Raw genomic sequence first — 22,101 nt, 5'->3', positions numbered from 1 at the left:
TGTTTGCGAGAATTAAAAGATCGCGCGTTCGTAAAAACATACAAACATGTGCATAGAATTAGTTTTTAAGTAATGAGAAGAAAAGGTATTAGCTGTACAATATGTCCAGTTGAACAAGACTGGCATTTCACTCTAGATTTTGAACATGAATTTCAAGTATTATCTTAAAGGGGCCTTTTCACGTTTTGGTAAATTGACACATTTAAAAAAGTTGTTTCAGATTCGCAAATTTTCGATTAAGTTATGATATTTGTGAGGAAACAGTACTACTAAACATTTACCATGCTCTAATATAGCCATTATATGCATCTTTTGACGATTTAAAAACCTGAACATTATAAAGCGTTGCAACGCGAAACGATTGAATTTGGAAAGTTCTGTTGTTGTTGTTATATTTTGTGAAACTACGTGGATTGCTTATATAAAGTATAAAATACATCCATCATTGTATGCGGAAGAATGGTCGAGAGGTCTAAATGGGAGACTTTTTACGCCAAGACCCCAGGGACCAGTGATTCGAGCCCTGTTGAGGGTTACTTTTTTCTTTTTTTAATTGTATTCTTGATTTTTTACTGGAGCTTTTTAGAACAAATGTTTACATTTATCAATAGAAAGCATTTAATGACAAACTTCAAAACATGCCAAAATCTGTGAAAAGGTCCCTTTAATTTTCGGACATGTAATCCATTCCCTTTCAAAAAAGAAACGCTTCATTGAATGGCCATCGTCATATTCAATTTAAAAACAATGTACAGTAGTAATCCATGGTCGACTGTTGATGGCATTAATTAGTGTTTAGATAACGGTTACAGTTTATTGATATGATGTTGTTTTTTATTAGTGTTGTTTTTCATCTCTTTATTTTATCGCGTCTCGTTATAAACTGAGAACTGTTAACCCTTTTATGCCTAGTGGACTCTCCCATCCTTCTAAATTGGATCAATTTATTTCCAAAATTAGGGATGTCTAGTCTATTTATTTCTATATTTAGAATATTTCTTACAGAAATTCCTTTAAGCAAACAGCGCAGACCCTGATGAGACGCCGCGGCGTCTCATTTGGGTCTACGTTGTTTGCCAAGGCTTTTTTTCTAGTCATAAATGGGTTAAGTATATGCTTAAATCGGTAGAATTAAGATTCTGAAAGACACACTTTAGAAATACACTTTAAAAAACAACAACATATAATTATGTCTGCTAATTCAAATTCGCATCTATCAGCGATTTGCCTGCTGTAAGTTTATACAAAAGAGGAACACTCATAATCATCATTCTAAATAGTAAATCACCGAATACGTCTTCAGGTTTGATTCACGTCTTCAGGTTTGAATCACGCTGGCATTGAGAAAATGTAAAAATACAGAAATATCGGCTGAATTTTCAAAACGTATGAGTGACAGCCGCATTCTCGCTATATGGCTACATGTAGCACGCACTTGGAAGTATGATATACCGGTGGTCGCACACATTGAACCGCCTCCAGAAGACTTTGTATAATGCTCCAAATGAACGCTTTCACAAATGCAAATCACGTTGAAGAAGGTCTGTTATATTAACCCCTCATCGCATTTAGACATCACATGTTAAATGTGTTAAACTCGATTTATTAAAATAGAGCACGTGCTTTCTGTTTGGGATACACGCTTATATGTGTGTGATATTCACGAAAATTGTTGACCAAGTTTAACAATGACCAGATAATTAAGATGTCTCCAAGTTGGCCATTATTTATTTATCGAATGTAAATGAATTATCAGACAAAAGCTGGAAGTAAGGGCTGGGCGAGTTCAGACCTTATTCTTTAAAAAACAACAACAATAACACAACTAGATTTACTAGGAAACGCAAAAAGTTAGCCCACATGAACCTAGTATGACGCTAAAACAGACGATGACGGTAAAGGCCCTAATGAGAAAAAACGTCATGAAAAAAACGCGACCCCACATGGTGGCAATATCGGCCCACGTGAAAATCGCGCTCTTTCCAGCTTTGAACTCGGTCGCGGAATCGTCATCTAATACGTTGCTAGGCGAGGACTCCAGATCTTGACTCTCCGTTTGACTGTCCGTCCGTCCGGTTGTAGTACTGGCGCTTTTTATCCTATCGAAATTCCGAGAGCTCCCCCAGTCCGACTCAGAAGCGTTCCAGCGCTGTTTCGACGGCTGACTAATTTTTGTTCGCAATTTCCGGTTTTTATGAGCGCCATTGTCGTCAATTATGCCCACGATGTTGCTCCTGACTAGCGAATGCCGGAAACACGAGAGACGAGCGAGAAATCTCCGCATGCACCCCTGTTTTCCGAGTGGCTGGTTGTTCTTGTGATTCTCGTGTATCCCAACAACCACCGCGTTGAAAATGGTCTCAAGAACCGTGAGCGCGAACATGGCGAACATGTGTATCTCTGAAAATTAAAAAAGATTTTATGGAAGAGCATTTTAATTTCTCTCCAATAACGTGCATGAAATAAAATGCTGTAAAGGTTGCATCGTGGGTGAAATATAAAACACTTGAGCTTAAAAAATGCTTTTTTAACCCAACTCTGTTGTAGAAAGAATTCGGGTTCAACATTGAATGTTAAAGACGAAACTGTGAAAAGCACGGCACTGATGAATATTATAGCGTCAGCTTATCGGTCTGTGGCATGTCTTCTCACAACGATGCGAGTATTACATTCTTTCTTTTTTCGTCCTAAAGTCCTTTCGCGATGTGCAGACATATACTAAGCAATTCTTGTTGGGAGTCCTCGCTGCATGTACCATTAAAAAAACGTAACTTGATCTAATTTGACTAAACCTATCCGTACCTAGATGAGACACACTTCTATTTAGACCGTCCCTACATGTGTATTTGTACTTTAATGAGACACACTTTAGACCGTCCCTATCCGTACCAAAATGAACACACTCCTATTAAGACCGTCCCTATCCGTACCAAAATGAACACTCTCCTATTAAGACCGTCCATATCCGTACCAAAATGAACACACTCCTATTAAGACCGTCCCTACCCGTACCAAGATGAACACACTCCTATTAAGACCGTTCCTATCCGCACTAAGATGAACACACTCCTATAAAGACCGTCCCTATCCGTACCTAGTTAAGACAAACTTCTATTACGACCGTCCCTATCCGAACCTAGATGAGACACGCTTTTATTGAGACCGTCCCTATCCGTACCTAGATGAGACACACTTCTATTAAGACCGCCCCTATCCGTACCAACATGAGACACATTTCTTTTTTAAGATCGCCACTATCCGTACCTAGATGAGACAAACTTCTATTTAGACCGTCCCTTTACGTACCAAGATGAGTAAAAAAATCTATTTAGACCGTCCCTATACGTACCTTGTTGAAAAAAACTTCTATCAAGACCTGCCCTATCCGTAACTAGATGAGACACACTTCTATTAAGACCGCTATCCGTACCAAGATGAGACATACTTCTATTACGACCATTTCTATCCGTACTCTAGATGAGACGCGCTTCTATTATGACCGCCCTATCCGTACCTAGATGAGAAAAACTTCTTTTAAGACCGTCCCTATCCGTACCTCGATGAGAAAAACTTCTATTAAGACCGTCCCTATCCGTAACAAGATAAGACACACTTATATTAAGACCGTCCCTATCCGTACCAAGATGAGAAATACTTCCTCTATTACGACCGTTCCTATCCGAACCTAGATGAGACGTACTTCTATAAAGATCGTCCCAATCCGTACCTAGATGAGACACACTTCTATTATGACCGACCCTATCTGAACCAAGATGAGACGTACTTCTATAAAGACCGTCTCTATCTGTACCTAGATGAGACAAAATTATATTAAGATCGTCCCAACCCCTACCTACTTGAGACAAACTTCTAATAGACCGTCCCTTTCCCTACCTAGATGAGACACATTTCTATTAAGACTGTCCCTATCCGTACTTGGATGAGACACACCTCTATAAAGACCGTCCCTATCTGTTCCTAAAAAGACCGTCTCTATCCGTACCTAGATGAGACACACTTCTGTTAAGACCGTCCCGTCCGACTTCTAGAATGGCGCAAAACACCACCAGGTACAACGCCAACGCCATGAGCATATTGGCGGAGAACGCTATCTTGTCTGTGGTATCCACTGACAACGTGAACACGAGCAGGTGCGCGCAAGACAGAAGGACGTACGTCACCACGACAACCCACGTGACCGTCTGCGAGTCAGACGTCTGGTCGATGGTAAAACTGTATCTGCAACCAAGAAAAAGTCACGTCTTAATTGATTAGGGCTTGGTATCACGAAGATAAATTAAGTCAAAATTCGGGTATTCTACATTTCTGTTGCTGAACATGCTTATCAAAGTATGGAAATAACATGTGAAAAAACAGTTGCCTACCTACCTATCCCATTTTTTGGAGATGTCAGTTAAACGAGTAAATGTTTGAACCACAATGACAGTTAATCAATTTATAGTTATTCCCAAATAACCTGCTGTACAAACAATAACCGGCTTACCAGTTTACCGTCGACATCTGATACTGAGTCCCAAAATTCGTAACTCAGTGAACATTCAAATGACATAGACATTGAATCTTTCGTCAATAGTCACAGATATAGCTGTTTCATTTCGTTAGTACTTAGGGATATGCTGAGTTCCGTATACGGTATACAGTGGGGACGACGTTTGTATTTGTTTATCGTGAAATCGAAGAAACAGTTGACATAGACAGGTAGCTAACATATTATATGGGTCTCTCACTGGGAAAACTGGGCTTAATGCATGTGCGTTAAAGGTCTTCCAAGAGTACACTACGCAGTGCATACAGGCTTATCAGGGGTGAAACAAAAGTGGAAAGTGTCGTTTTGATAAACCTGTACGGACTACACGGGCTTTTCTGGGATGACACATTACGCCTCATATTCCAAGGACGAGACTCACATCGGTATTGAAACAATCACGTTTTAAAGAGGCACGTTTTAGACTTCTGAAGTGTGAGAATGCGTAAAAGAATACGGACATTGCAGCGCCCGATACTCAAATTAAGTAAATAATTCGTAGAAAAGAACAATAAAAAATTATACTAATCACCCAAAATCAAATAATACTTTTGTCGATACAGGCCTGAGTTGATTAAATAGTAAAGTTGATAATAGTAGTACGTACGTTGTATCAACTTCCTGAATATGCATTATCCCTATGTTTATTTTCAAATTAGCCTCGTTCATGTAAAACTGGGCTAAATGCATGTGCGTTAAGTGTCATACCATATGAGCATGTGCAGTATGCACTGACTTAACAGGGACGAGAATTTCAGCCTACAGTGGAATTTCGTTGCGACGAGACTTCATTTTAACGAAAAACCATTAAAGTGGAAAGTGTCGTTCCTGACCAGCAGTGTGTGGACTGCACTTTACGTAAGCACATGTTTTAAGCTTTGTTTTCCCAGAACACGACTTAAATAATAGGTTGGTGGATACACCCCTCCCCCTGGAGCGACACTCACATGAGATGAGTCGTAGGGTATGTTGCACGTGAGCTCGTGGCGACCACCGTCTCCAAACCGGAAGTCTTGAGGCTGTACTTCTCGTCCAAACTGACAAGTGACGTGTCAATGGCGGAGGCGTGATTGACCAGTTCCACCTCCGTGTTAGCGTACATCCAGCTAGACAACTCTGTGTGACGTTATAAAAGATATATCCCTTAACGCATGCGTAAATGTTGTGCTTTGGTATTTCATATGCAAACTTCCAGAATACAAACACGGTTAAGCGTAGCAGCCTGAGCTAGATGACCGATTTTACCCGGGGGGGGGGTGGTAACTTCCCAAATTTTAGGGTAGGGGTGTCCCGCTGAGACTTCTGAAATGTGATCCATTTTTATACCGGAACTCTGATAAAGTAAGCCCATTTTGATACAAGATTTTTTGAAAAAGCATACCCATTTGTATACGATACCATTGAGAAAGTGGACCCATTTCAATACAAGAAGTTTGATAAACTGGACCAATTTAAATACTAGAATTTGATAAAGTGGACACATTTCATACTAGAATTTTAATCTCTTTCATATCAATACAGTATACTTATTGAATTTGTTATTATATCTTTCCCGCTACTGAAATTTACTTTTTGATACCCATTTATATACAAGAATGACATTTATCATACCCATTTTGATACTGATACTTTCAAATCTATATGCATTTATATACAAGCAAATTTCTGATTTCAATACCCATATCTATACTTAGATGCTCAAAACCATACCCATATCTATAATTTTAGTCGAAAAACACACCCCATAAAATCGGCACACCACTATATACCCGTATATAGAAAGTTACCCCCCCCCCCCATCGGGCGATTTTAACAAAATTAATTCATAAGCAACGAACCCGTCAGTGGTTAGTGCTTTTTTGTTGGATATCTATACATGTACTCTTCAGACACTTGAAAGTATCGACAGTCCTGACGTTAAACTTATCAACACAAATCGATTGTACTAAAATGTCATACTAAAACCTAAGGGCGGATTCTCTTATTGGATGGCAAGTTTTACAATACTAGTAGTCTCCCTGTATAGTAGCCATAGGCTAATATTATTCAGGACTGAACGTTATTTATTTAAGAAAACAAACCAGAAATTATTACGGGCAAAAGCCCGCGTAGCGGGCGTTGACCGTTAATACATATGGAAATTTAGACAAAATAAAAATAGACAAGGGATGCATCTGAAAATTTTTCGACACGCGACATATATTTTCGCGATGCAATTACCTCCCTTGTATACTTATCTTGTCCATGTTCTGCATCAGTTTGTTTAGTTGCGAATTTATTTCATTCTATAAATTCAACATCTTAATGTTATTATTATCCTCACAAATCAATAAATAAAACTGTTTAAAAATTGATTCGCTGAATTCATGAACATCGGCGTTATTTGAGCTCTCAAACGTTAAATGGGAAGCTAACCACTGCGCATACAGCGTCCGGTGAATAACGACACCGTACAGTACTGTTTACTTGTCAGAATTCGTGACGCATTTACCATTCGCTCTCAGAAAGCAGTTTTACCCGTGATCGTGGGTAAGTTGCGGTTGTTATCCACGAGGAACACGTTTATTTGGCAAATTTAACGTTATTGCGATTTAACTTTTCAGCATTTTAGCTACTTTTAAGTGGTTTTAACTTCGTCTGCACTCACTTTTTCAATTCTAATTTTCATATAAAAGGTTACAAATCACTATATAAAGATTAGGCCTCAAACCACTTAATTTATAAAAAATCGGTTGGTAATTATTGTATTTGGTTACATAAAATATCAATGTATTGTTAAAGATTACCTTTTATAAAACGGAAACTGCTTTCGTCACATAGCATTTTTTCGCCGATTTTGAGATTAGTTCTATCTATAGCTATTCATTAAAACTATTTAAACAAAAACGGTATCAATGTATTTAACGTTTTGGTTATATTTCTTAAGAATATTCTACATGATTATTCAAAGATCCTCTCTCTTTAGTATGTAAAGATACGCTGTGATTGTTAACAATATTTCAACTCGTACTCAATTGTTTTCGTACCAAACTGTGAATGATTGTAAACAATATTTAAGCTTGTTCCCGATCATTTTGTACTACAGTAAACTGGTTCATACTGTTAAATACAGTGCTTACATACTTTGGTATGTAAATTAAAGATGACTGGGCGTCACACACTCCATACATTATTCTGCGCAGCAAAACTGACTGGATGCTTAATACTCAACAACGATGCCATTCTGGATCTATCAAACTTGCCAGTGATGGAAACTATGCAATTGTGGTCTTGAAATATTCAATAGTTCTGATGGGTTATTGTTATGTAACGTAAGTAGACTGTAAAGAAACTGAAGTTATTATGAAGTGTCTGTATGTCATCAAAAAGCAGTGTCAGCATAAAAAATATAAGATGTACAAACAATATTAAAAGAGAAGTGAAATAAACAACTAGCAGATAGCAAACATGTTAAAGTTATGTTTATACTAATAGTGTCCATGCATTTATATAATTTTTTAAGGAAAGTCTAGTAGTTTATTAAAAGCATGCCACAAGGAAGGAAGCGCATTCAGTTTTGTGATTATTGTGTTTTGAAGACTTCTTGCAAGACATTAAACATTTAAACAATATTAACTAGCATATTTTACTATAGAATTTGATATAATATATTGTGTTATTGGATTTTAATGTTTCTGTCCCATGATATAGTGGCAAAATTGTGAATAGTTTAATTGCAAAAATGCCTCTGGGTCTTCGACATATATCTTTATTATTCTTGCATAAATAATAAATTGACACATCATGCTGTTTTTTATGTTTATGTTTTTTATGTTTCATCAGTTTATGTCATGAGCAATCGCTTTAAATTCCTTCTTCTACTTCTTCCCATAAAGTGCATGGAGCATACACCTTAGGGTAAAAGACCACTTTCAAGCTCAATTACCCGTGAATCATTGTTGTGTATACTTTTTGGCTTTAATTGAATACCAAAAAAATCAGAAGATGTAGTACCAGAAAATAAATGAAAGAAAATGTGTATTTAATAGTAAATTAATTTCTGCTGTACAGAAAAAATCCTTCTGTATGCGTGTTTACTTGCGTGTTTCACTGTAGTAAACACTATTTGATTTACGGTACCATATGAGGATTGTGAATTAATTTAATTTAACATTATAGGGTCATATTAATATGTTGGGTAAGGAAGGAAGAATACAATGTTGACATTGAAATAATACAGTATACTCGCTTTAAAAAATGATCATTTCCCCCTTCTACTTCATCTTCCATCTTCAACATTTTGAAATACCTGCATATGTTCAAGAAACAAAAAACACAATACATTATTTATATTTTGACTGTTTAGAAATGAATTTCTTTTTTGGTGGACAACAACTTCGCATATGCATGTTTGTCAAAAAATGTCATTCAGTGATTCGTTTCTAGCAGGGTCTAGATAAAATCATGGATGTCACACTGCTGTAAATAGACACATGTAAATACAGATACAATATAGGTTGTTATGCAAGTGAGTTAAAGATGCCCAACAATTTATAATAACATTTATCCTGATATTTAAACATTTATTTTACTTTAAACGCAGTTACTTTTATCTATTCAAGAGGTTTTTAAGATAGAAATGTTAAATATTGTTTATTTAAAAAGTGAACAACCATTAAACTTGATATTAAAACGTTTGTAAACGAGACTAGTGGTTGCTATAGCTATTCTCCACTTTCCAATAGACCATAATGCCGTTGTAGACTGATGACTTCCAGTTTCAACGTAATTCGGATATTCCGTTACTGCCGTTGTAAAAGCAAATTGTCAATCCATCGTTTTAGGTAAGAAAATCAATTATCATTTAAAATAATATTGGAAAAAAATCGTTGGATGTGTTTGATAACTATTTTTAATATGTATAATATTGATTTTGATGTGTTGTTAGCCGTATGAATAACGTTTTTGAATACACAATAATCAATGTTTATGGTGGGTGGGGTAAAGTATATTCATGTTGATTTATTGAAAAATAGAACTGTGTGGATAATTTAGCCACTATAACCACAATAGCAATACGGCTGTAAAACAATACATTAATACGTATCTGAGGATTTTTTTTAGTACATTTAACATTCTTGGTTATGGACATAATAGCTACTGGATTTAAAATGTAATTGTCACTGTGCAGCTTGACATGTTATTTCTATTTACTTAAGGACACTTGTGTAGTAAAATTATAATATCAAATATTAAAATTCATATGACTAAACTATAATACTTCATTTGTATTTATAAAATATATTGTCTATTTTAAGATATATGATGCCACATCAACCATGGATGTGTGCAAACTACTATTACACCTAAGGAGATTCAACATATCAGACAGACATTCTCTTGCGCACCACAACATAGAACAGCGAATTTACATCTACTTCGAAGAGATGCGTAGCCTAGAAAACATCTTTTGCTGGACATAATTTTATAAGATGTGATATGCAAGCTTAGAATGACTGTGCCTTTCCTTCCAAAGCTTAGTTCGCGCGGCTGCTCAGCATATTTTGTTTGAGGTACTTGCTCATATTCTCTCATGACCATTTAAAACCAGACATAGTATTCAAGTCATTCAAATTCAAAATGAGTTATTTTGCTCATTTTCCATCAAATAATTTTATGGTTGTAACTATATACATGAACTTTCAATTAAAAAAATGATTTACTTGGTTGTAAGCATTAATGTGGTGTGTGTTATGTGTATTTACTTACTAATGAAATATTATTTAAATGTTTTGCCTGCATATAATTTACTATCTATATTTTTTTCTTTTCAAGGAGGAGATGAAAGTATCTGAAAGCAGACTTGCCCAATGCTTTGCATTGACCGTTCCAAGGCGGTGACCCCAGCTTTATTAATTTATGTGTTTTGTATGTTGTTTTGTATTGTGATGTTTTGTGCTGTTTTGTACTGTTTTGGCAATTGGTCACTTGCCTTAAATAAAGGATCAACTAATTGTGTATAATGAGAATTCAATACTGCTCCAGCAGCTGGAGTTTCACTTCTTTATATATAGACCGTTCCATAATCGATAAATTGACCGCCGCCATATTGTCAGTCACGTGACTGTCCGCCATTACACTGCTGCTAACTGGTGCGAGACTGCGATTCCAAAAGCCAAAACGTAGAGAATACCCGCTTAACCGTTGTCGGATAAATAAATTACTTAATGAATTAATGTGAGGCGATTATCACATTTTTGTTGTTTAAATGATTGTTTGAAGTTGAGATTGATTGTTACAAATAAAATGTTTAAAATGCTTTCGTGTATTTGTTTTTTTATATCTGTAATCAAGTGGTAATCATCGGCGAAAATTTGCCGGTTCAGTCGCTCATACTATGTACGCGCTCATACATACTCATAGTACGCGCGTACTATGTCTTTGATTAGACTTGTTACTTTTAACGTTTCACAAACAATTCACGCATGTATTGTTGTGTTGATTTTAATAGCCGCAACATCAAGCAATTTATATTTTAATTGATACTTATTAAAGATTCTCGCGCAATTAATTACCGCTAATTGTTTGTAATTGGTCTCATGTGGTAAAAATCTACATTCCAAAATCATAACATATTATATTAAGTATGATATGTTTGATACGCCTTCCTTTATTTTTATTGTTCTAACTGATATCAAAGATAAAAAATTGTGGTTTGGATTTATATTTAATTTTTTTTAGATGGAATTTTGTCACGTTAAAAAACGAGCTTTTTATCATGAGAGAGTGATATTGATCTTGACGATATTTTATGTGATTATTCGGAAGATGAAGAGAATGTGATCTATGTGATATATCTATATTTTCATCTGTGAATCATTTAACAGCTATAAAGCTAAAAAATACTAAAAAATGTATTTTATAGGTCTTTGAAGTAACGCAAAACATATGGATTACGACACCAAATGTTTAGTCAATTAATCCACACAAAAAAAACTCCGAAAAAAAACACCTAAATAATATTTCAAAAATATATTATTAAGCGCCAAAGGTTTTTCTTAATACATTTACTTGCAACTTTAAAAACGCGGCATAAGCATCAAATTAAAGATTATCTGAAGACTGAAAGGCCGACAATTTGACACAACAAAGAGATCTATGCATAAGCCGTAATATTTTTTGCAGAAAAGCTTCAATAAATTACAATAGTAATACATCTAATTATAAAAATATAATTATGAATGGCATGAGTACGTTAGTGTGATAAACACGTGAGTAATAGAAAGTATAAGGGGTGCATTGAAAATAAACGTACTACAAAGCCCTATTAAAACCGAAGTGCATGACAGTATTAACATGTAATTTTAATTTGATGGGTTTTGTACAGAGAATGACGCTATTGAGGAATATTAACATACAACTGAAAAACACAACTTTACATGATGCAATTTGAACTGTGTATTCATGTATATTGAAAACTCGTTACTAGTGAGTATGATTGGCAAATATCTAACATTTTTACACACATATATCTATATTAATATTTTTTTAAACATTATTTACCCCCGTTCGTGTTAAATGTAATTTCTTGTTTTTATGATGTCGTTCGTGCATTGCCGTAACATTAAATCTTCATACGAAATAAGGTAGTTTTAATTAACCGATACCCGCTAAATACGTTAAATGTTATGTTTTTAGGAAAATTTTATAATTATCAAATACTTTTTTTCATAAATTAAACCGGGGATTAATCGGGCTAGTATCTTTGCGGTGTACAATTTCTGATATTCTATATTGGACATAACTTTTAATTTGTACAATATGTAACATATCTAATGAACGCAACTGTTAAGTATGTCGGAGGTAAAATATTAAACCAAATGACTGCTTAATACTACCAGAAAGAGAAGACATGGTGGCATCATCCATTGTGTTTAATGACCAGACTGTCATCTGCCACCCAGTGTGGTTTATGACACCCCGGGATGACGCCATGTTGTTAGTTAAGTCTGGATAATATCTGATCAAAACGAGATAATCGGATTATGCAGAACAAACGGGCAATTCAAAACTGGAATGCAAAGGATTACGCGATTTTTAAGATTGATGCATATAATCAAATGATAAATATTGCATTTAGTTTAATTAAATGGTTTTTTTAATGTGTCAACGTGTTTATTTTCCTAGACAAATACCTAAAAAAATGCACGTTTTTCAAACATTTTTCTGTTACAACACTAGCTTAACATCTCCTCTAGCAGAAAAACTTTATTTCATACAATTTGCATGACAAACAAACAAGTTTTACAAAAAGAAAGAAATTCACCCGTTGAATAATCGGTGCTCTCTTATATATGTTACCGGTTGTTTGGCAGTAGTGTAATGGCGGACGCGGAGAGTATTCAGGGGAGATAATTGGGTAATTACTAAATTATGGAACGGTCTATTGAAGTGATATCTTGATATAAAATGAACAGTTTACAGAAATAGAAAATGTTAAAAAGTGTCGTGATATTTTAATCAATATAAACTAATAATTGTAAAAAATATGGTATTTTACAACTTTTCTTTTCTTCGTCGTCGTGGTTGACCGTCCCTTTAGGTGTTTATTGATGCTTTTATATTGTTTTTCAAATTCAAAAATTGACAAGTTAAACTTACTTTGTGAATACTGCTGTACTTCTTTTGAAGTTGATACTGAATTACTATTGTATTTAACATGTGAAATTTGTATGCTTAACATTATGTAATGAAATTATTTATTTAATGTTTATTTTGATATATTAAAAAACCCAGGTGAGCATGTTATTGGAAACTAAAGAAATTTAAATTAAAAGATCACAAACAAGCATCATTGGGTTTATATTTTATCCTCCGCCATAGGAGGAGGGATATAGAATTGGCGTCGTCTGTCCATCCGTATGTCACAAACTTTTCAATGAGGAGAATTGTAGTGCACAAGAACCATAACCCTACACTTTCTTAAATCAGAGTTATTGCCAGTTGTTGTTTGTTTATGATTGAACTTTTCAGGACTCTATCTCAGATACTATAGAAGATTTCTACATGAAACTCCATGTTTTGTGAGGATTCTACCATACATCAAGGAATTTGCACCCATCCATATACAAAATTTTAATTGCTGGTGATACAAATTCAAAAAACAATTCTTATTTTGATACATACTGTATTAACCGAAGTTGATTATTTTCGTTATTGCGCAAGAAGAATAAATGTTTACGTTTAACCGGAAGTCATCAGTTGGTTATGCCGAAATGAATTATGGGTTACTGAAATATAGCGAATTTCCTAAATCTTACAAAATGTTTTTGGTTAATTTCTCTAAAAACGAATTACCTTTTGGGAGCTGGATTGTTCAATTAAAATGCGCAGGCTTTTATTTCTAATCAATATGCAAACTAAAAAAGACATCGTTTAAGCTTTTGCCCGAAAATTAGGTAGCACCTATAATCATGTTATTGTTTACTATAAGTACCACAACAATGTGTTTGTTTGCCCATTGATAATCATACAGAACGAACTTTAAATCAAGGGAGGCATGTAACGAGTCGATTTCGAAACATTTTTTTATAGTTTTACTCTAATGTTCTTATGACAGTAACGCAAAGCTTTATTTGTAACAATTCACACATACCACGATTTGATTAATGAAATTGCAGTTAAAATTTCCATACTTAGTTTGCATATAAGTGAGGGTTGCCTGACGTCACATTTCACTCGGAACTGACCGCCCGGCTCCCATCGTATAACACCGTCCTTGCCGATGCGGATCATATCGTTGTCGTCTCCAAGTATCGAGAATCCATTTATTCTGGAACACACAAAACACAATAATCGTCTTTTATTGAACAAACACACTGAGCAGGGTAGTCCAAACGGCAGCTGGATCCACCACCGTGATCCTTAAAGGGGCCTTTTCACAGATTTTGGCATGTATTGAAGCTTATCATTAAATGCTTTGTATTGATAAATTAAAACATTTGACATAACAATCTCCAGTAAAAAAACAACAAGAATACAATTAAAAAAACAAGACAAAAAGTAACCCTCGACTAGGCTCGAACCACTGACCCCTGGAGTCTTGGAGTAAAAAGTCTCCCGCTTAGACCACTCGATCATCCGTGCTCATGCTATGAAGGGGTGTATTTTTTACTTATATAAGCAATCCTCGTAGTTTCACAAAATATAACGACAACAACAGTTCTTTCCAAATTGTTCAATCGTTTCGCGTTGCAACGCTTTATAATTTTCAGGTTTTGAAATTGTCAAAATATGCATATAACAGATATTTTAGAGAATGGTAAATGTTCAGTATTACTATTTCCTCACAAATATTATAACTAAAACGAAAATTTGAGAATCTGAAACCCCTTTTTTTAATTTTGTCAATTTACCAAAACGTTTAAAGGCTCCTTTAAGAAATTCACGTGGTTTTGGCAAGTAGGTCCCCTGACAAGTCCCTAAATCCACAAGACGGGTTCAAATCCACCAGACACCGAGCTCGGCAAGGCACGGCACTTCAACTCAAAATGCAACATGGCACCATGGTTTATTAAAGTAAATTTCAGTACCCCCGCGGTCTACCAAGGGTACCTCGACTTAGCTCATGGTCAATTGGACTCCAGTGTGAGTACAGCTGCTAGTGAGTGTGTTCCAATGATAAACATCTTGCGGCTAGAGGCAACAGCGCACCTCTTCATCGCATCTTGTTCTTGTCGTTGTATTTATGGAGTATTTCTATTGGACACTATAGTGTCAACCTTTAGTCCCCCACATTCACGTGAGAACACCATCAGTTGGTTAGCAGTTGTTTATTTATAAAAGCAGGTCTGGCTTATCCAACAGCTAGCCCCTAAATCCCCCTATCAGCAACACTTTGACCCGATGGGCTGGGGTCGGTCGACCCGCCACATATTATAGGTTAAAAGCGCTTGAAGCTATAAAGTGGAGTCCATCACGGTTAAGTGATGTTACTACCTCATGTCTTGTGCTAATTTCCTCATTTTATCGACTTTTTTTTACTGGCATGTTTGTATGAGAAAACTTTTAACTTGTACTTAATATAAAGATTTCTATACACGACCAGGAAATATAGGGGCTAAAACATTCAACATGCCAGTATCACATTAAACTTTACTGGTTTATGCTGTATGTACATTGGCTGATCGAGCAAAGAATTAAGTCAAGTTGAACGAATTTAGTATAGGTGATATAACGCGGGCTTGTATAAAACGAACGAAAAATATGGGGTATTGGACTCATGCGAGAGGGAGGCATGAAATATAACTGACAGACTGTGAAACTGTAAAATACTCATTCTTATTAATTATATACAGTTGTCTGCCTTGTTAGAGAGATTTTAAGTTCAGCTTTTAATATTCTCAATCTTAAACGAGTCCAGGAATATGAAAGAAGAATGTTAAACAAAGACACATTTCAACTATCTTATACATGTACTTGTTTCGTTAATTAAAATGAGACGCGTTCTGAGAAAACGGGGCTTAATGTATGTGCGCAAAGTGTCGTCCCAGATTAGCCTGTGCTGACCACACAGGCTTATCAGGGACGACACTTTCCGCCTAAAGTCGATTTTCGGTAAGGAGGGACTTCCTTGAAACTAAATATACCAAGCGGAAAGAGTCGTCCCTAATAAGCTTGTGCGGAGTGCACAGGCTAATCTGGGACGACACTGTACGCACATGTATTACACCCAGTTTTCTCAGAACGCGGCTCAAATGTGTGCGGGCTGTTTTTCAATAAACTGCATAACGACCAAGTTTCAGCCGATACTGAAACGTTTACTCGTATTTCTTTTAAAACAAAATATAGGTCAACATGCTGTATGAACAAACCCAATCTCAAAGCAGAGTTGTCATTCCATGCACTCACATAAAATATCTGCCATCACAAGAAAATCCTACCAGAGTTAGTACGATTTTATTTTTTGTTGAAATATTATTTTATGAAAATAAGTATCATTTTCTTTCATATTTTGAAAATATTGTAGATGTTTAGGTTCATAATAAAAAATAAATTACCTTTATTTAAAAAAAGACTTAAAATAACAAGAGTTAAATTATTTTATCAAGTTGCCACGCTGTCAACACGTGGTTGATTTGCGCGGAGGTTGCAAATCCCTGCCTGCATAACCGACCAAGTTATGATAGCCAAGCCATGTGGTACAATAATTTTACCGTTGTTAGTTTTACTTCTTTTAATTTAGGTTTATTTTATGAACCTAAACATAAACACTACTTTCAACATAGATAACAAAATGGTATAACTTTTCATAATACAATAATTTAACAAACAAAATTAAATCCTACCAAATCTGGTAGGATTTTCTTGTGTTGGCAGAAATTGTATGTGAGAGCAAGGAACGACAACTCTGCGTGGAGAATGACATGTTGTATGAACAAACCTGCACAGATTGTGTGCGCCTGTCATGCGGATTCTTTGATAACTCTGCCTGGAATAGTGGAGATTTCTCAATGGTTTACATTCACGTCTTTGTTTACGTGAATTCGTTTTCTGACTGTGCAATATAATGTTATTTGAAACTCTATAAAACTCCAATTTCACTGACTTTCTGGTACTATTTCTTCCAAGGTTTTATTCTATGTCTTTATTCTTTGTTCGTTTTACAAAAAAGATCGAATATATTCTTTTAAAGGAACTAGTTCACATTCGTTTTTTTAAGTCGTTAAATAAATGAACTTACTAACCTGAACTATTAGGAATAGTTTTACTCGTTATAATAACAAGACAAAATTTGCCTCAACTAATCTGCTTGCTCTTGGATTCGCACGCGGAAGCAAAAGCAATCGAGCAACCAGTGCCAACCACTACACTCAGCAGACTTTTACAATTAGAAAGTACGTCAAACGCTATGTCGGTAATTCACTTTTTTGTTGCTTAATTATCAATAAAAAGCGTTAAAAACTCTTTAAAAATTTCCGATTTCGTTTGATGTTTATATATAAATGATTTTTGAACACACTCCATCATTTATATATATGTTATTGACATATAAATATGATCATCTGTATAAAGGCTCGAATGACGTCATAAATAACTTACGCGTTGAATACCACTAATCGCGGTGTCCACAGAGAGGATTTCTTGTAAAAAATGTAGTCTATATTTCCCAGGCTCCACTGGAACAAAGCATCCGTCCAAGTCTGAAAAATGAGTGAAGGTTTGTTGCTTTATGAACGGGCGCCAGAAACATTACTTGAACCTCATTCTGTATAAACTGGGCTTAATGCATGTGCGTAAAGTGTCGTCCCAGATTAGCCGGTGCAGTCAGGAACGACACTTTCCGCCTAAACTAGTTTTTCTTTGAGAAGTCATTTCCTTAAAAAAATCCATGTATGGTGTGTGTCGTCCCTGATAAGCCTGTGTGTACTGCATAAAGTCCAGTTTTGAGAGTGTCGTCCCTGATAAGCCTGTGTGGACTGCATTAAATCCAGTTTTGAGAGTGTCGTCCCTGATTAGCCTGTGTGGACTGCATTAAGTCTAGTTTTCCCACAACGAGGCTCATCCAGTTATGTAATGGTGTTGATTTCTTGTTGGTGTTTTTGGCTTAGCTGTTGCACACAAGTTTAAATTTTCTTATGATGAGAAGTTACTTCCTTAAAAAATCCATGTAGTGGGGAATGTCGTCCCTGATCCGCATTTGCAGTCAGGGACGACACTTTCCGCATACACTGGATTTTTGTTGCTGAGAAGTTACTTTCTTTAAAAAAAATCCATGTAGTGAAGAGTGTCGTCCCTGATAAGCCTGTGCAGTCAGGGATGACACTTTCTGCATACACTGGATTTTATTTTGCAGAGAAGTTACTTCCTTAAAAATCCATGTAGTGGGGAGTTTCGTCCCTGATCCGCGAGTGCAGTCAGGGACGACACTTTCCGCATACACTGGATTTTTGTTGCTGAGAAGTTACTTTCTTTAAAAAAAATCCATGTAGCGGAGTGTGTCGTCCCTTATTAGCCTGTGTAGTCAGGGACGACACTTTGCGCCTACACTGGATTTTCTTTCGCTGAGAAGTCATTTCCTTAAAAAATCCACGTAGGTGAAAGTGTCGTCCATGATTAGCCTGTGTGGACTGCATTTAGCCCAGTTTTGAGAGTGTCGTCCATGATTAGCCTGTGTGGACTGCATTTAGCCCAGTTTTCCCACAACGAGGCTCATCCAGTTATGTAATGGTATTGATTTCTTGTTGGTGTTTCTGGCTTAGTTGTTGCACACAAGTTTGGACTTTACGAATTTACTTTTTGTATGTAATAGACATCTACTTTTTGTATGTAATAGACATCTAATGAACGGAAAAGGCAAGAAAAATAAATTTTTTATCATGTTCACGTATATACATAATACTTAATTATTAACGACTGAAATTTGTATTTCAAAATTATTTTATATAAAATAGTTTCATAAAATCAAAATGGTAAGTTGAGATCATTGACAATAATCTGGTTAACGTACCAATGTAAACCAGCCACTAATGGTCGCATAGCCGGATTTTGTGTCCTGAAACCAAAATTAGGGCCCATTAATGTTTTTTCAAATACGATGAAAAACAGACACAAACAATCGCGTTTAAGTTAAAACAAATTAAATGCAATAGTTTAACGTTTGTTTTTGTTATATTTCATGACACAATAGTTAATTAGTGACGACTTAGCGTACTAAGCGCGTGAAATGACTATTACTGTAGCTGCATTTATTTTCGTTCACATGAAATTTCGTTGGTATTAAAAGTTTGGCATTTCATTTTATTTTCGTTCACATGAAATTTCGTTGATATTTACAGTTAAGTTTGGCATTTTCGTTTGATCTTAAATTCGTGTTTTTATACTGTCTGATATACGACTGCGGACTTAAAAATGCGTACACTAATGCATTGGACTTGGAAACGTAGTCACATTTCACGAGGTTAAGACATATTCCTGACCATAGTAAACCTTTCACCATAATGGCCCTTTGTTTACACCTGTTGCGATACATCTGGGTGGTGTTGATTAATAAAGAACTGGTTTTAAAAACGAAGCAAACTCCAAAATGTCTAAATAAACCCATGGCTTTAAACTTGATGTGGCCAATAGATAAAAGCGAAACACCGTTATGCGAAGCAAGTTAATCGTTTCCAGGGTGCAGGATCACGTGACATTTTGGGGTTCTACCTTTTAACTTTAATGGATTTAAACGAAACGGTACGCAGTGCGTTATTTCAAATAAATTTTTAAAACAAGTTTTCTTAAGAATGTCAACTAGTGCATAAAAGACAGATTTTTATGCTACTTATGGCAATGTGAAATACATCAGAATTACTTTATTTAATAAGCATGTGTTATTGTTAAAAAATTCCGTTTTTACTGCATCCCTTGTACACGGTTATGTTTCACGCAACGTGAAATTTTGTCACCGATTTAAGACGTATTCAAGGATTTATTTTTATACCTTAAGATATCGGCACAAACTGCAAGAAAAACTGTTTTTGTGCAGTATAGATTTTTGCAAATGTATTTCAATAACTTGAGATATTTGCAAAATAAAGTTCTTAACGCTGTGATTACATTCTCTCCAGCCCGTGTGTTAACCCCTGAAAACCCCGTTGATTATGCACCATGATTCAGTTATCCCTGACGTCACGTACTCACCACGTTAGATATCGTGGTGGCGGTAAAAGAGACCTCTACGTTCATCAACTCGTCTGGCCTGTTCTCGGAGTCAAATCCTGAGGAAAAACCCATCTTTCCTTGTCTAACGTTCGTGTAATATGCGGTTTGTGATGAAACGCGCGCTGGAATCAAAACACACTTGTATCATTGTTAATTACATTGGAAGAAATATCAGTGTAAATTTATATACAAATATTAAATTAAAATGGCATTTATGCACATATTCATATTCGTCGGATAAAGTGCTTTGTACACACAACACAAAAAAGTACACGCAACACTTCCAAGTTTGGGGCCATGGAAGTTTTACAGCAAACATTGTCGTTACATGGTGTAAATATGGGAAAAAATAGACATTTTAAGGAACGAATCTAAGTACATATTACATGTTACTGAATTATTTGCCATATATGAACCTAATGATAAAGAAGTAACATGAAACCGGAAAAGTACGCATAATTTCAATTACTAGTATTAAATGTTCAAGTCTTGCGCCACGCATTCCTATCACAACTTGTAAATATTAATAGTAAAACTTATGTATGAAAAGGCCACCTTCCAGATTTCACAAGTGTAAAGCAATTCCCGAATACGTACCGTAATTACACATGGTTGTGTTTAACAAATCACACAATAAAAACTTGCCAGTTAAATATTGCGGCATAAATTGCTGTACATCTACACTATATTATTTCAAGCACTGTTGTACTTGCTTCGGAGGTGAAACGTTTACATGTAACTATCTATAATTAAATCTTAAAAGCAGGTCGAAATCAAATCCAATGCAGCATTTTCTATATAATTTTTCTTTTGGCTGAGATGCGATTTTTGTTGGTCATAACATATAAAATAAAATTTAAAAAAATCTTAGTTCATTATCATTTAGTGTGTACAGCTTTTATATCATAACAAGTTTATTAATAATAAAAGTAAATAATTTAATAACAATTGTAACAGTTACCTGTATTTAATAGGAAAATAAGAATCACACAAAGTATGTATCCGGCAGCGGGTGCCATCGTTAATCCAGCGGAGCGGGCTGTCACCACCCGTCTCATAATATAACAACAACAACGGCGAGGCAGGGCGGACGATTACGGTCCTTGTCAAAATATAATTGTCATACACCGTTATCTTACTTTTGGTGCATTTGCACCAAATATGTGATAACACTCCATTTAAATATCCTTGCAACTAGGGATTTCCCCGAAATATTAAGAGAATATCCTGAACAAGAGTCGATTCCACACGTGTTTTTTTATGCTGCTTCGTAAGTAGCTTTTTTTTCACAATGTGTCACTCCCAAGTAAGATCGGGTCGACTTATAATAATAATAGTTATTAATTTATCGTCATTTAAACATACTAGGAGCTAACGAACACAATGGCGTACACGCAGGCCTAATTTGCATCACAAACTAAAATGTATTCGACTTTCATAATTATAATACCCACTAATCTCATAACACTAATACTATCAACTCTCAAAGTATGCAACACTCAAAAAGAAACGGCGAAATCAGGGAAAATATTTTTAGAATCAAAATTAATTTACGTATATTACGAAGAGATGTCCAGCTGTATTGAAAACGCACAATAATTATCATATCCGTGTATGAAAGCGGCCACTCCATTAAATACCTGAAGTGCCTACAGCTATTGTTTTAGGACATTTTTGTCTTGAGTAATGAACAAGCCAGTGATCCGCATGACTGTCTATTGAGAGATTGTCGAGCCAAAGTTTGAAGAAAGAATGAAAGTCTAAGTAAAACGCTTACCGCCCTGATAATTCGCAAAACAACACTGCCAACAGCGAGAAACTGTTTTCGCGTAATTCTCAATACGATTCTGTTCGGTCAGCGTGAAAAGGTA

At 35.5% G+C, this 22,101-nt stretch overlaps 1 protein-coding gene across 1 annotated transcript; it reads right to left on the bottom strand.

The window, feature by feature from the left end:
- Positions 1–1,710: 1,710 nt before the first annotated feature.
- LOC127846930 (neuronal acetylcholine receptor subunit alpha-10-like) lies at positions 1,711–21,425 on the bottom strand. The gene is made up of 8 exons (XM_052378355.1): positions 21,192–21,425; positions 20,210–20,352; positions 19,035–19,079; positions 17,627–17,727; positions 14,221–14,357; positions 5,494–5,662; positions 4,004–4,239; positions 1,711–2,400 (listed from the first exon to the last, which is right to left on the bottom strand). The coding sequence occupies exons 1-8, from the start codon at positions 21,286–21,288 to the stop codon at positions 1,835–1,837; spliced, it is 1,494 nt and encodes a 497-aa protein (XP_052234315.1). The 5' UTR covers positions 21,289–21,425; the 3' UTR covers positions 1,711–1,834.
- Between the last annotated feature and the right edge of the window lie 676 nt (positions 21,426–22,101).

This window comes from Dreissena polymorpha, chromosome 10, assembly GCF_020536995.1.
Source record: "Dreissena polymorpha isolate Duluth1 chromosome 10, UMN_Dpol_1.0, whole genome shotgun sequence".
Lineage (NCBI taxonomy): Eukaryota > Metazoa > Mollusca > Bivalvia > Myida > Dreissenidae > Dreissena > Dreissena polymorpha.
Note: the sequence above shows the minus strand (reverse complement) of the source record. Positions and strands in the feature narration are given on the sequence as shown.

Bases quoted from the DNA above. Each gene is read 5' to 3' on its own strand.
- LOC127846930 (XM_052378355.1), bottom strand. From the start codon at position 21,288: ATGAGACGGGTGGTGACAGCCCGCTCCGCTGGATTAACGATGGCACCC. The intron at 17,728-19,034 runs GTACGTTAACCA...CTCATTTTTCAG, and splicing joins TTAGTGGCTGGTTTACATTG to ACTTGGACGGATGCTTTGTT. The intron at 4,240-5,493 runs GTGAGTGTCGCT...TCTTGGTTGCAG, and splicing joins TACCCTACGACTCATCTCAT to ATACAGTTTTACCATCGACC.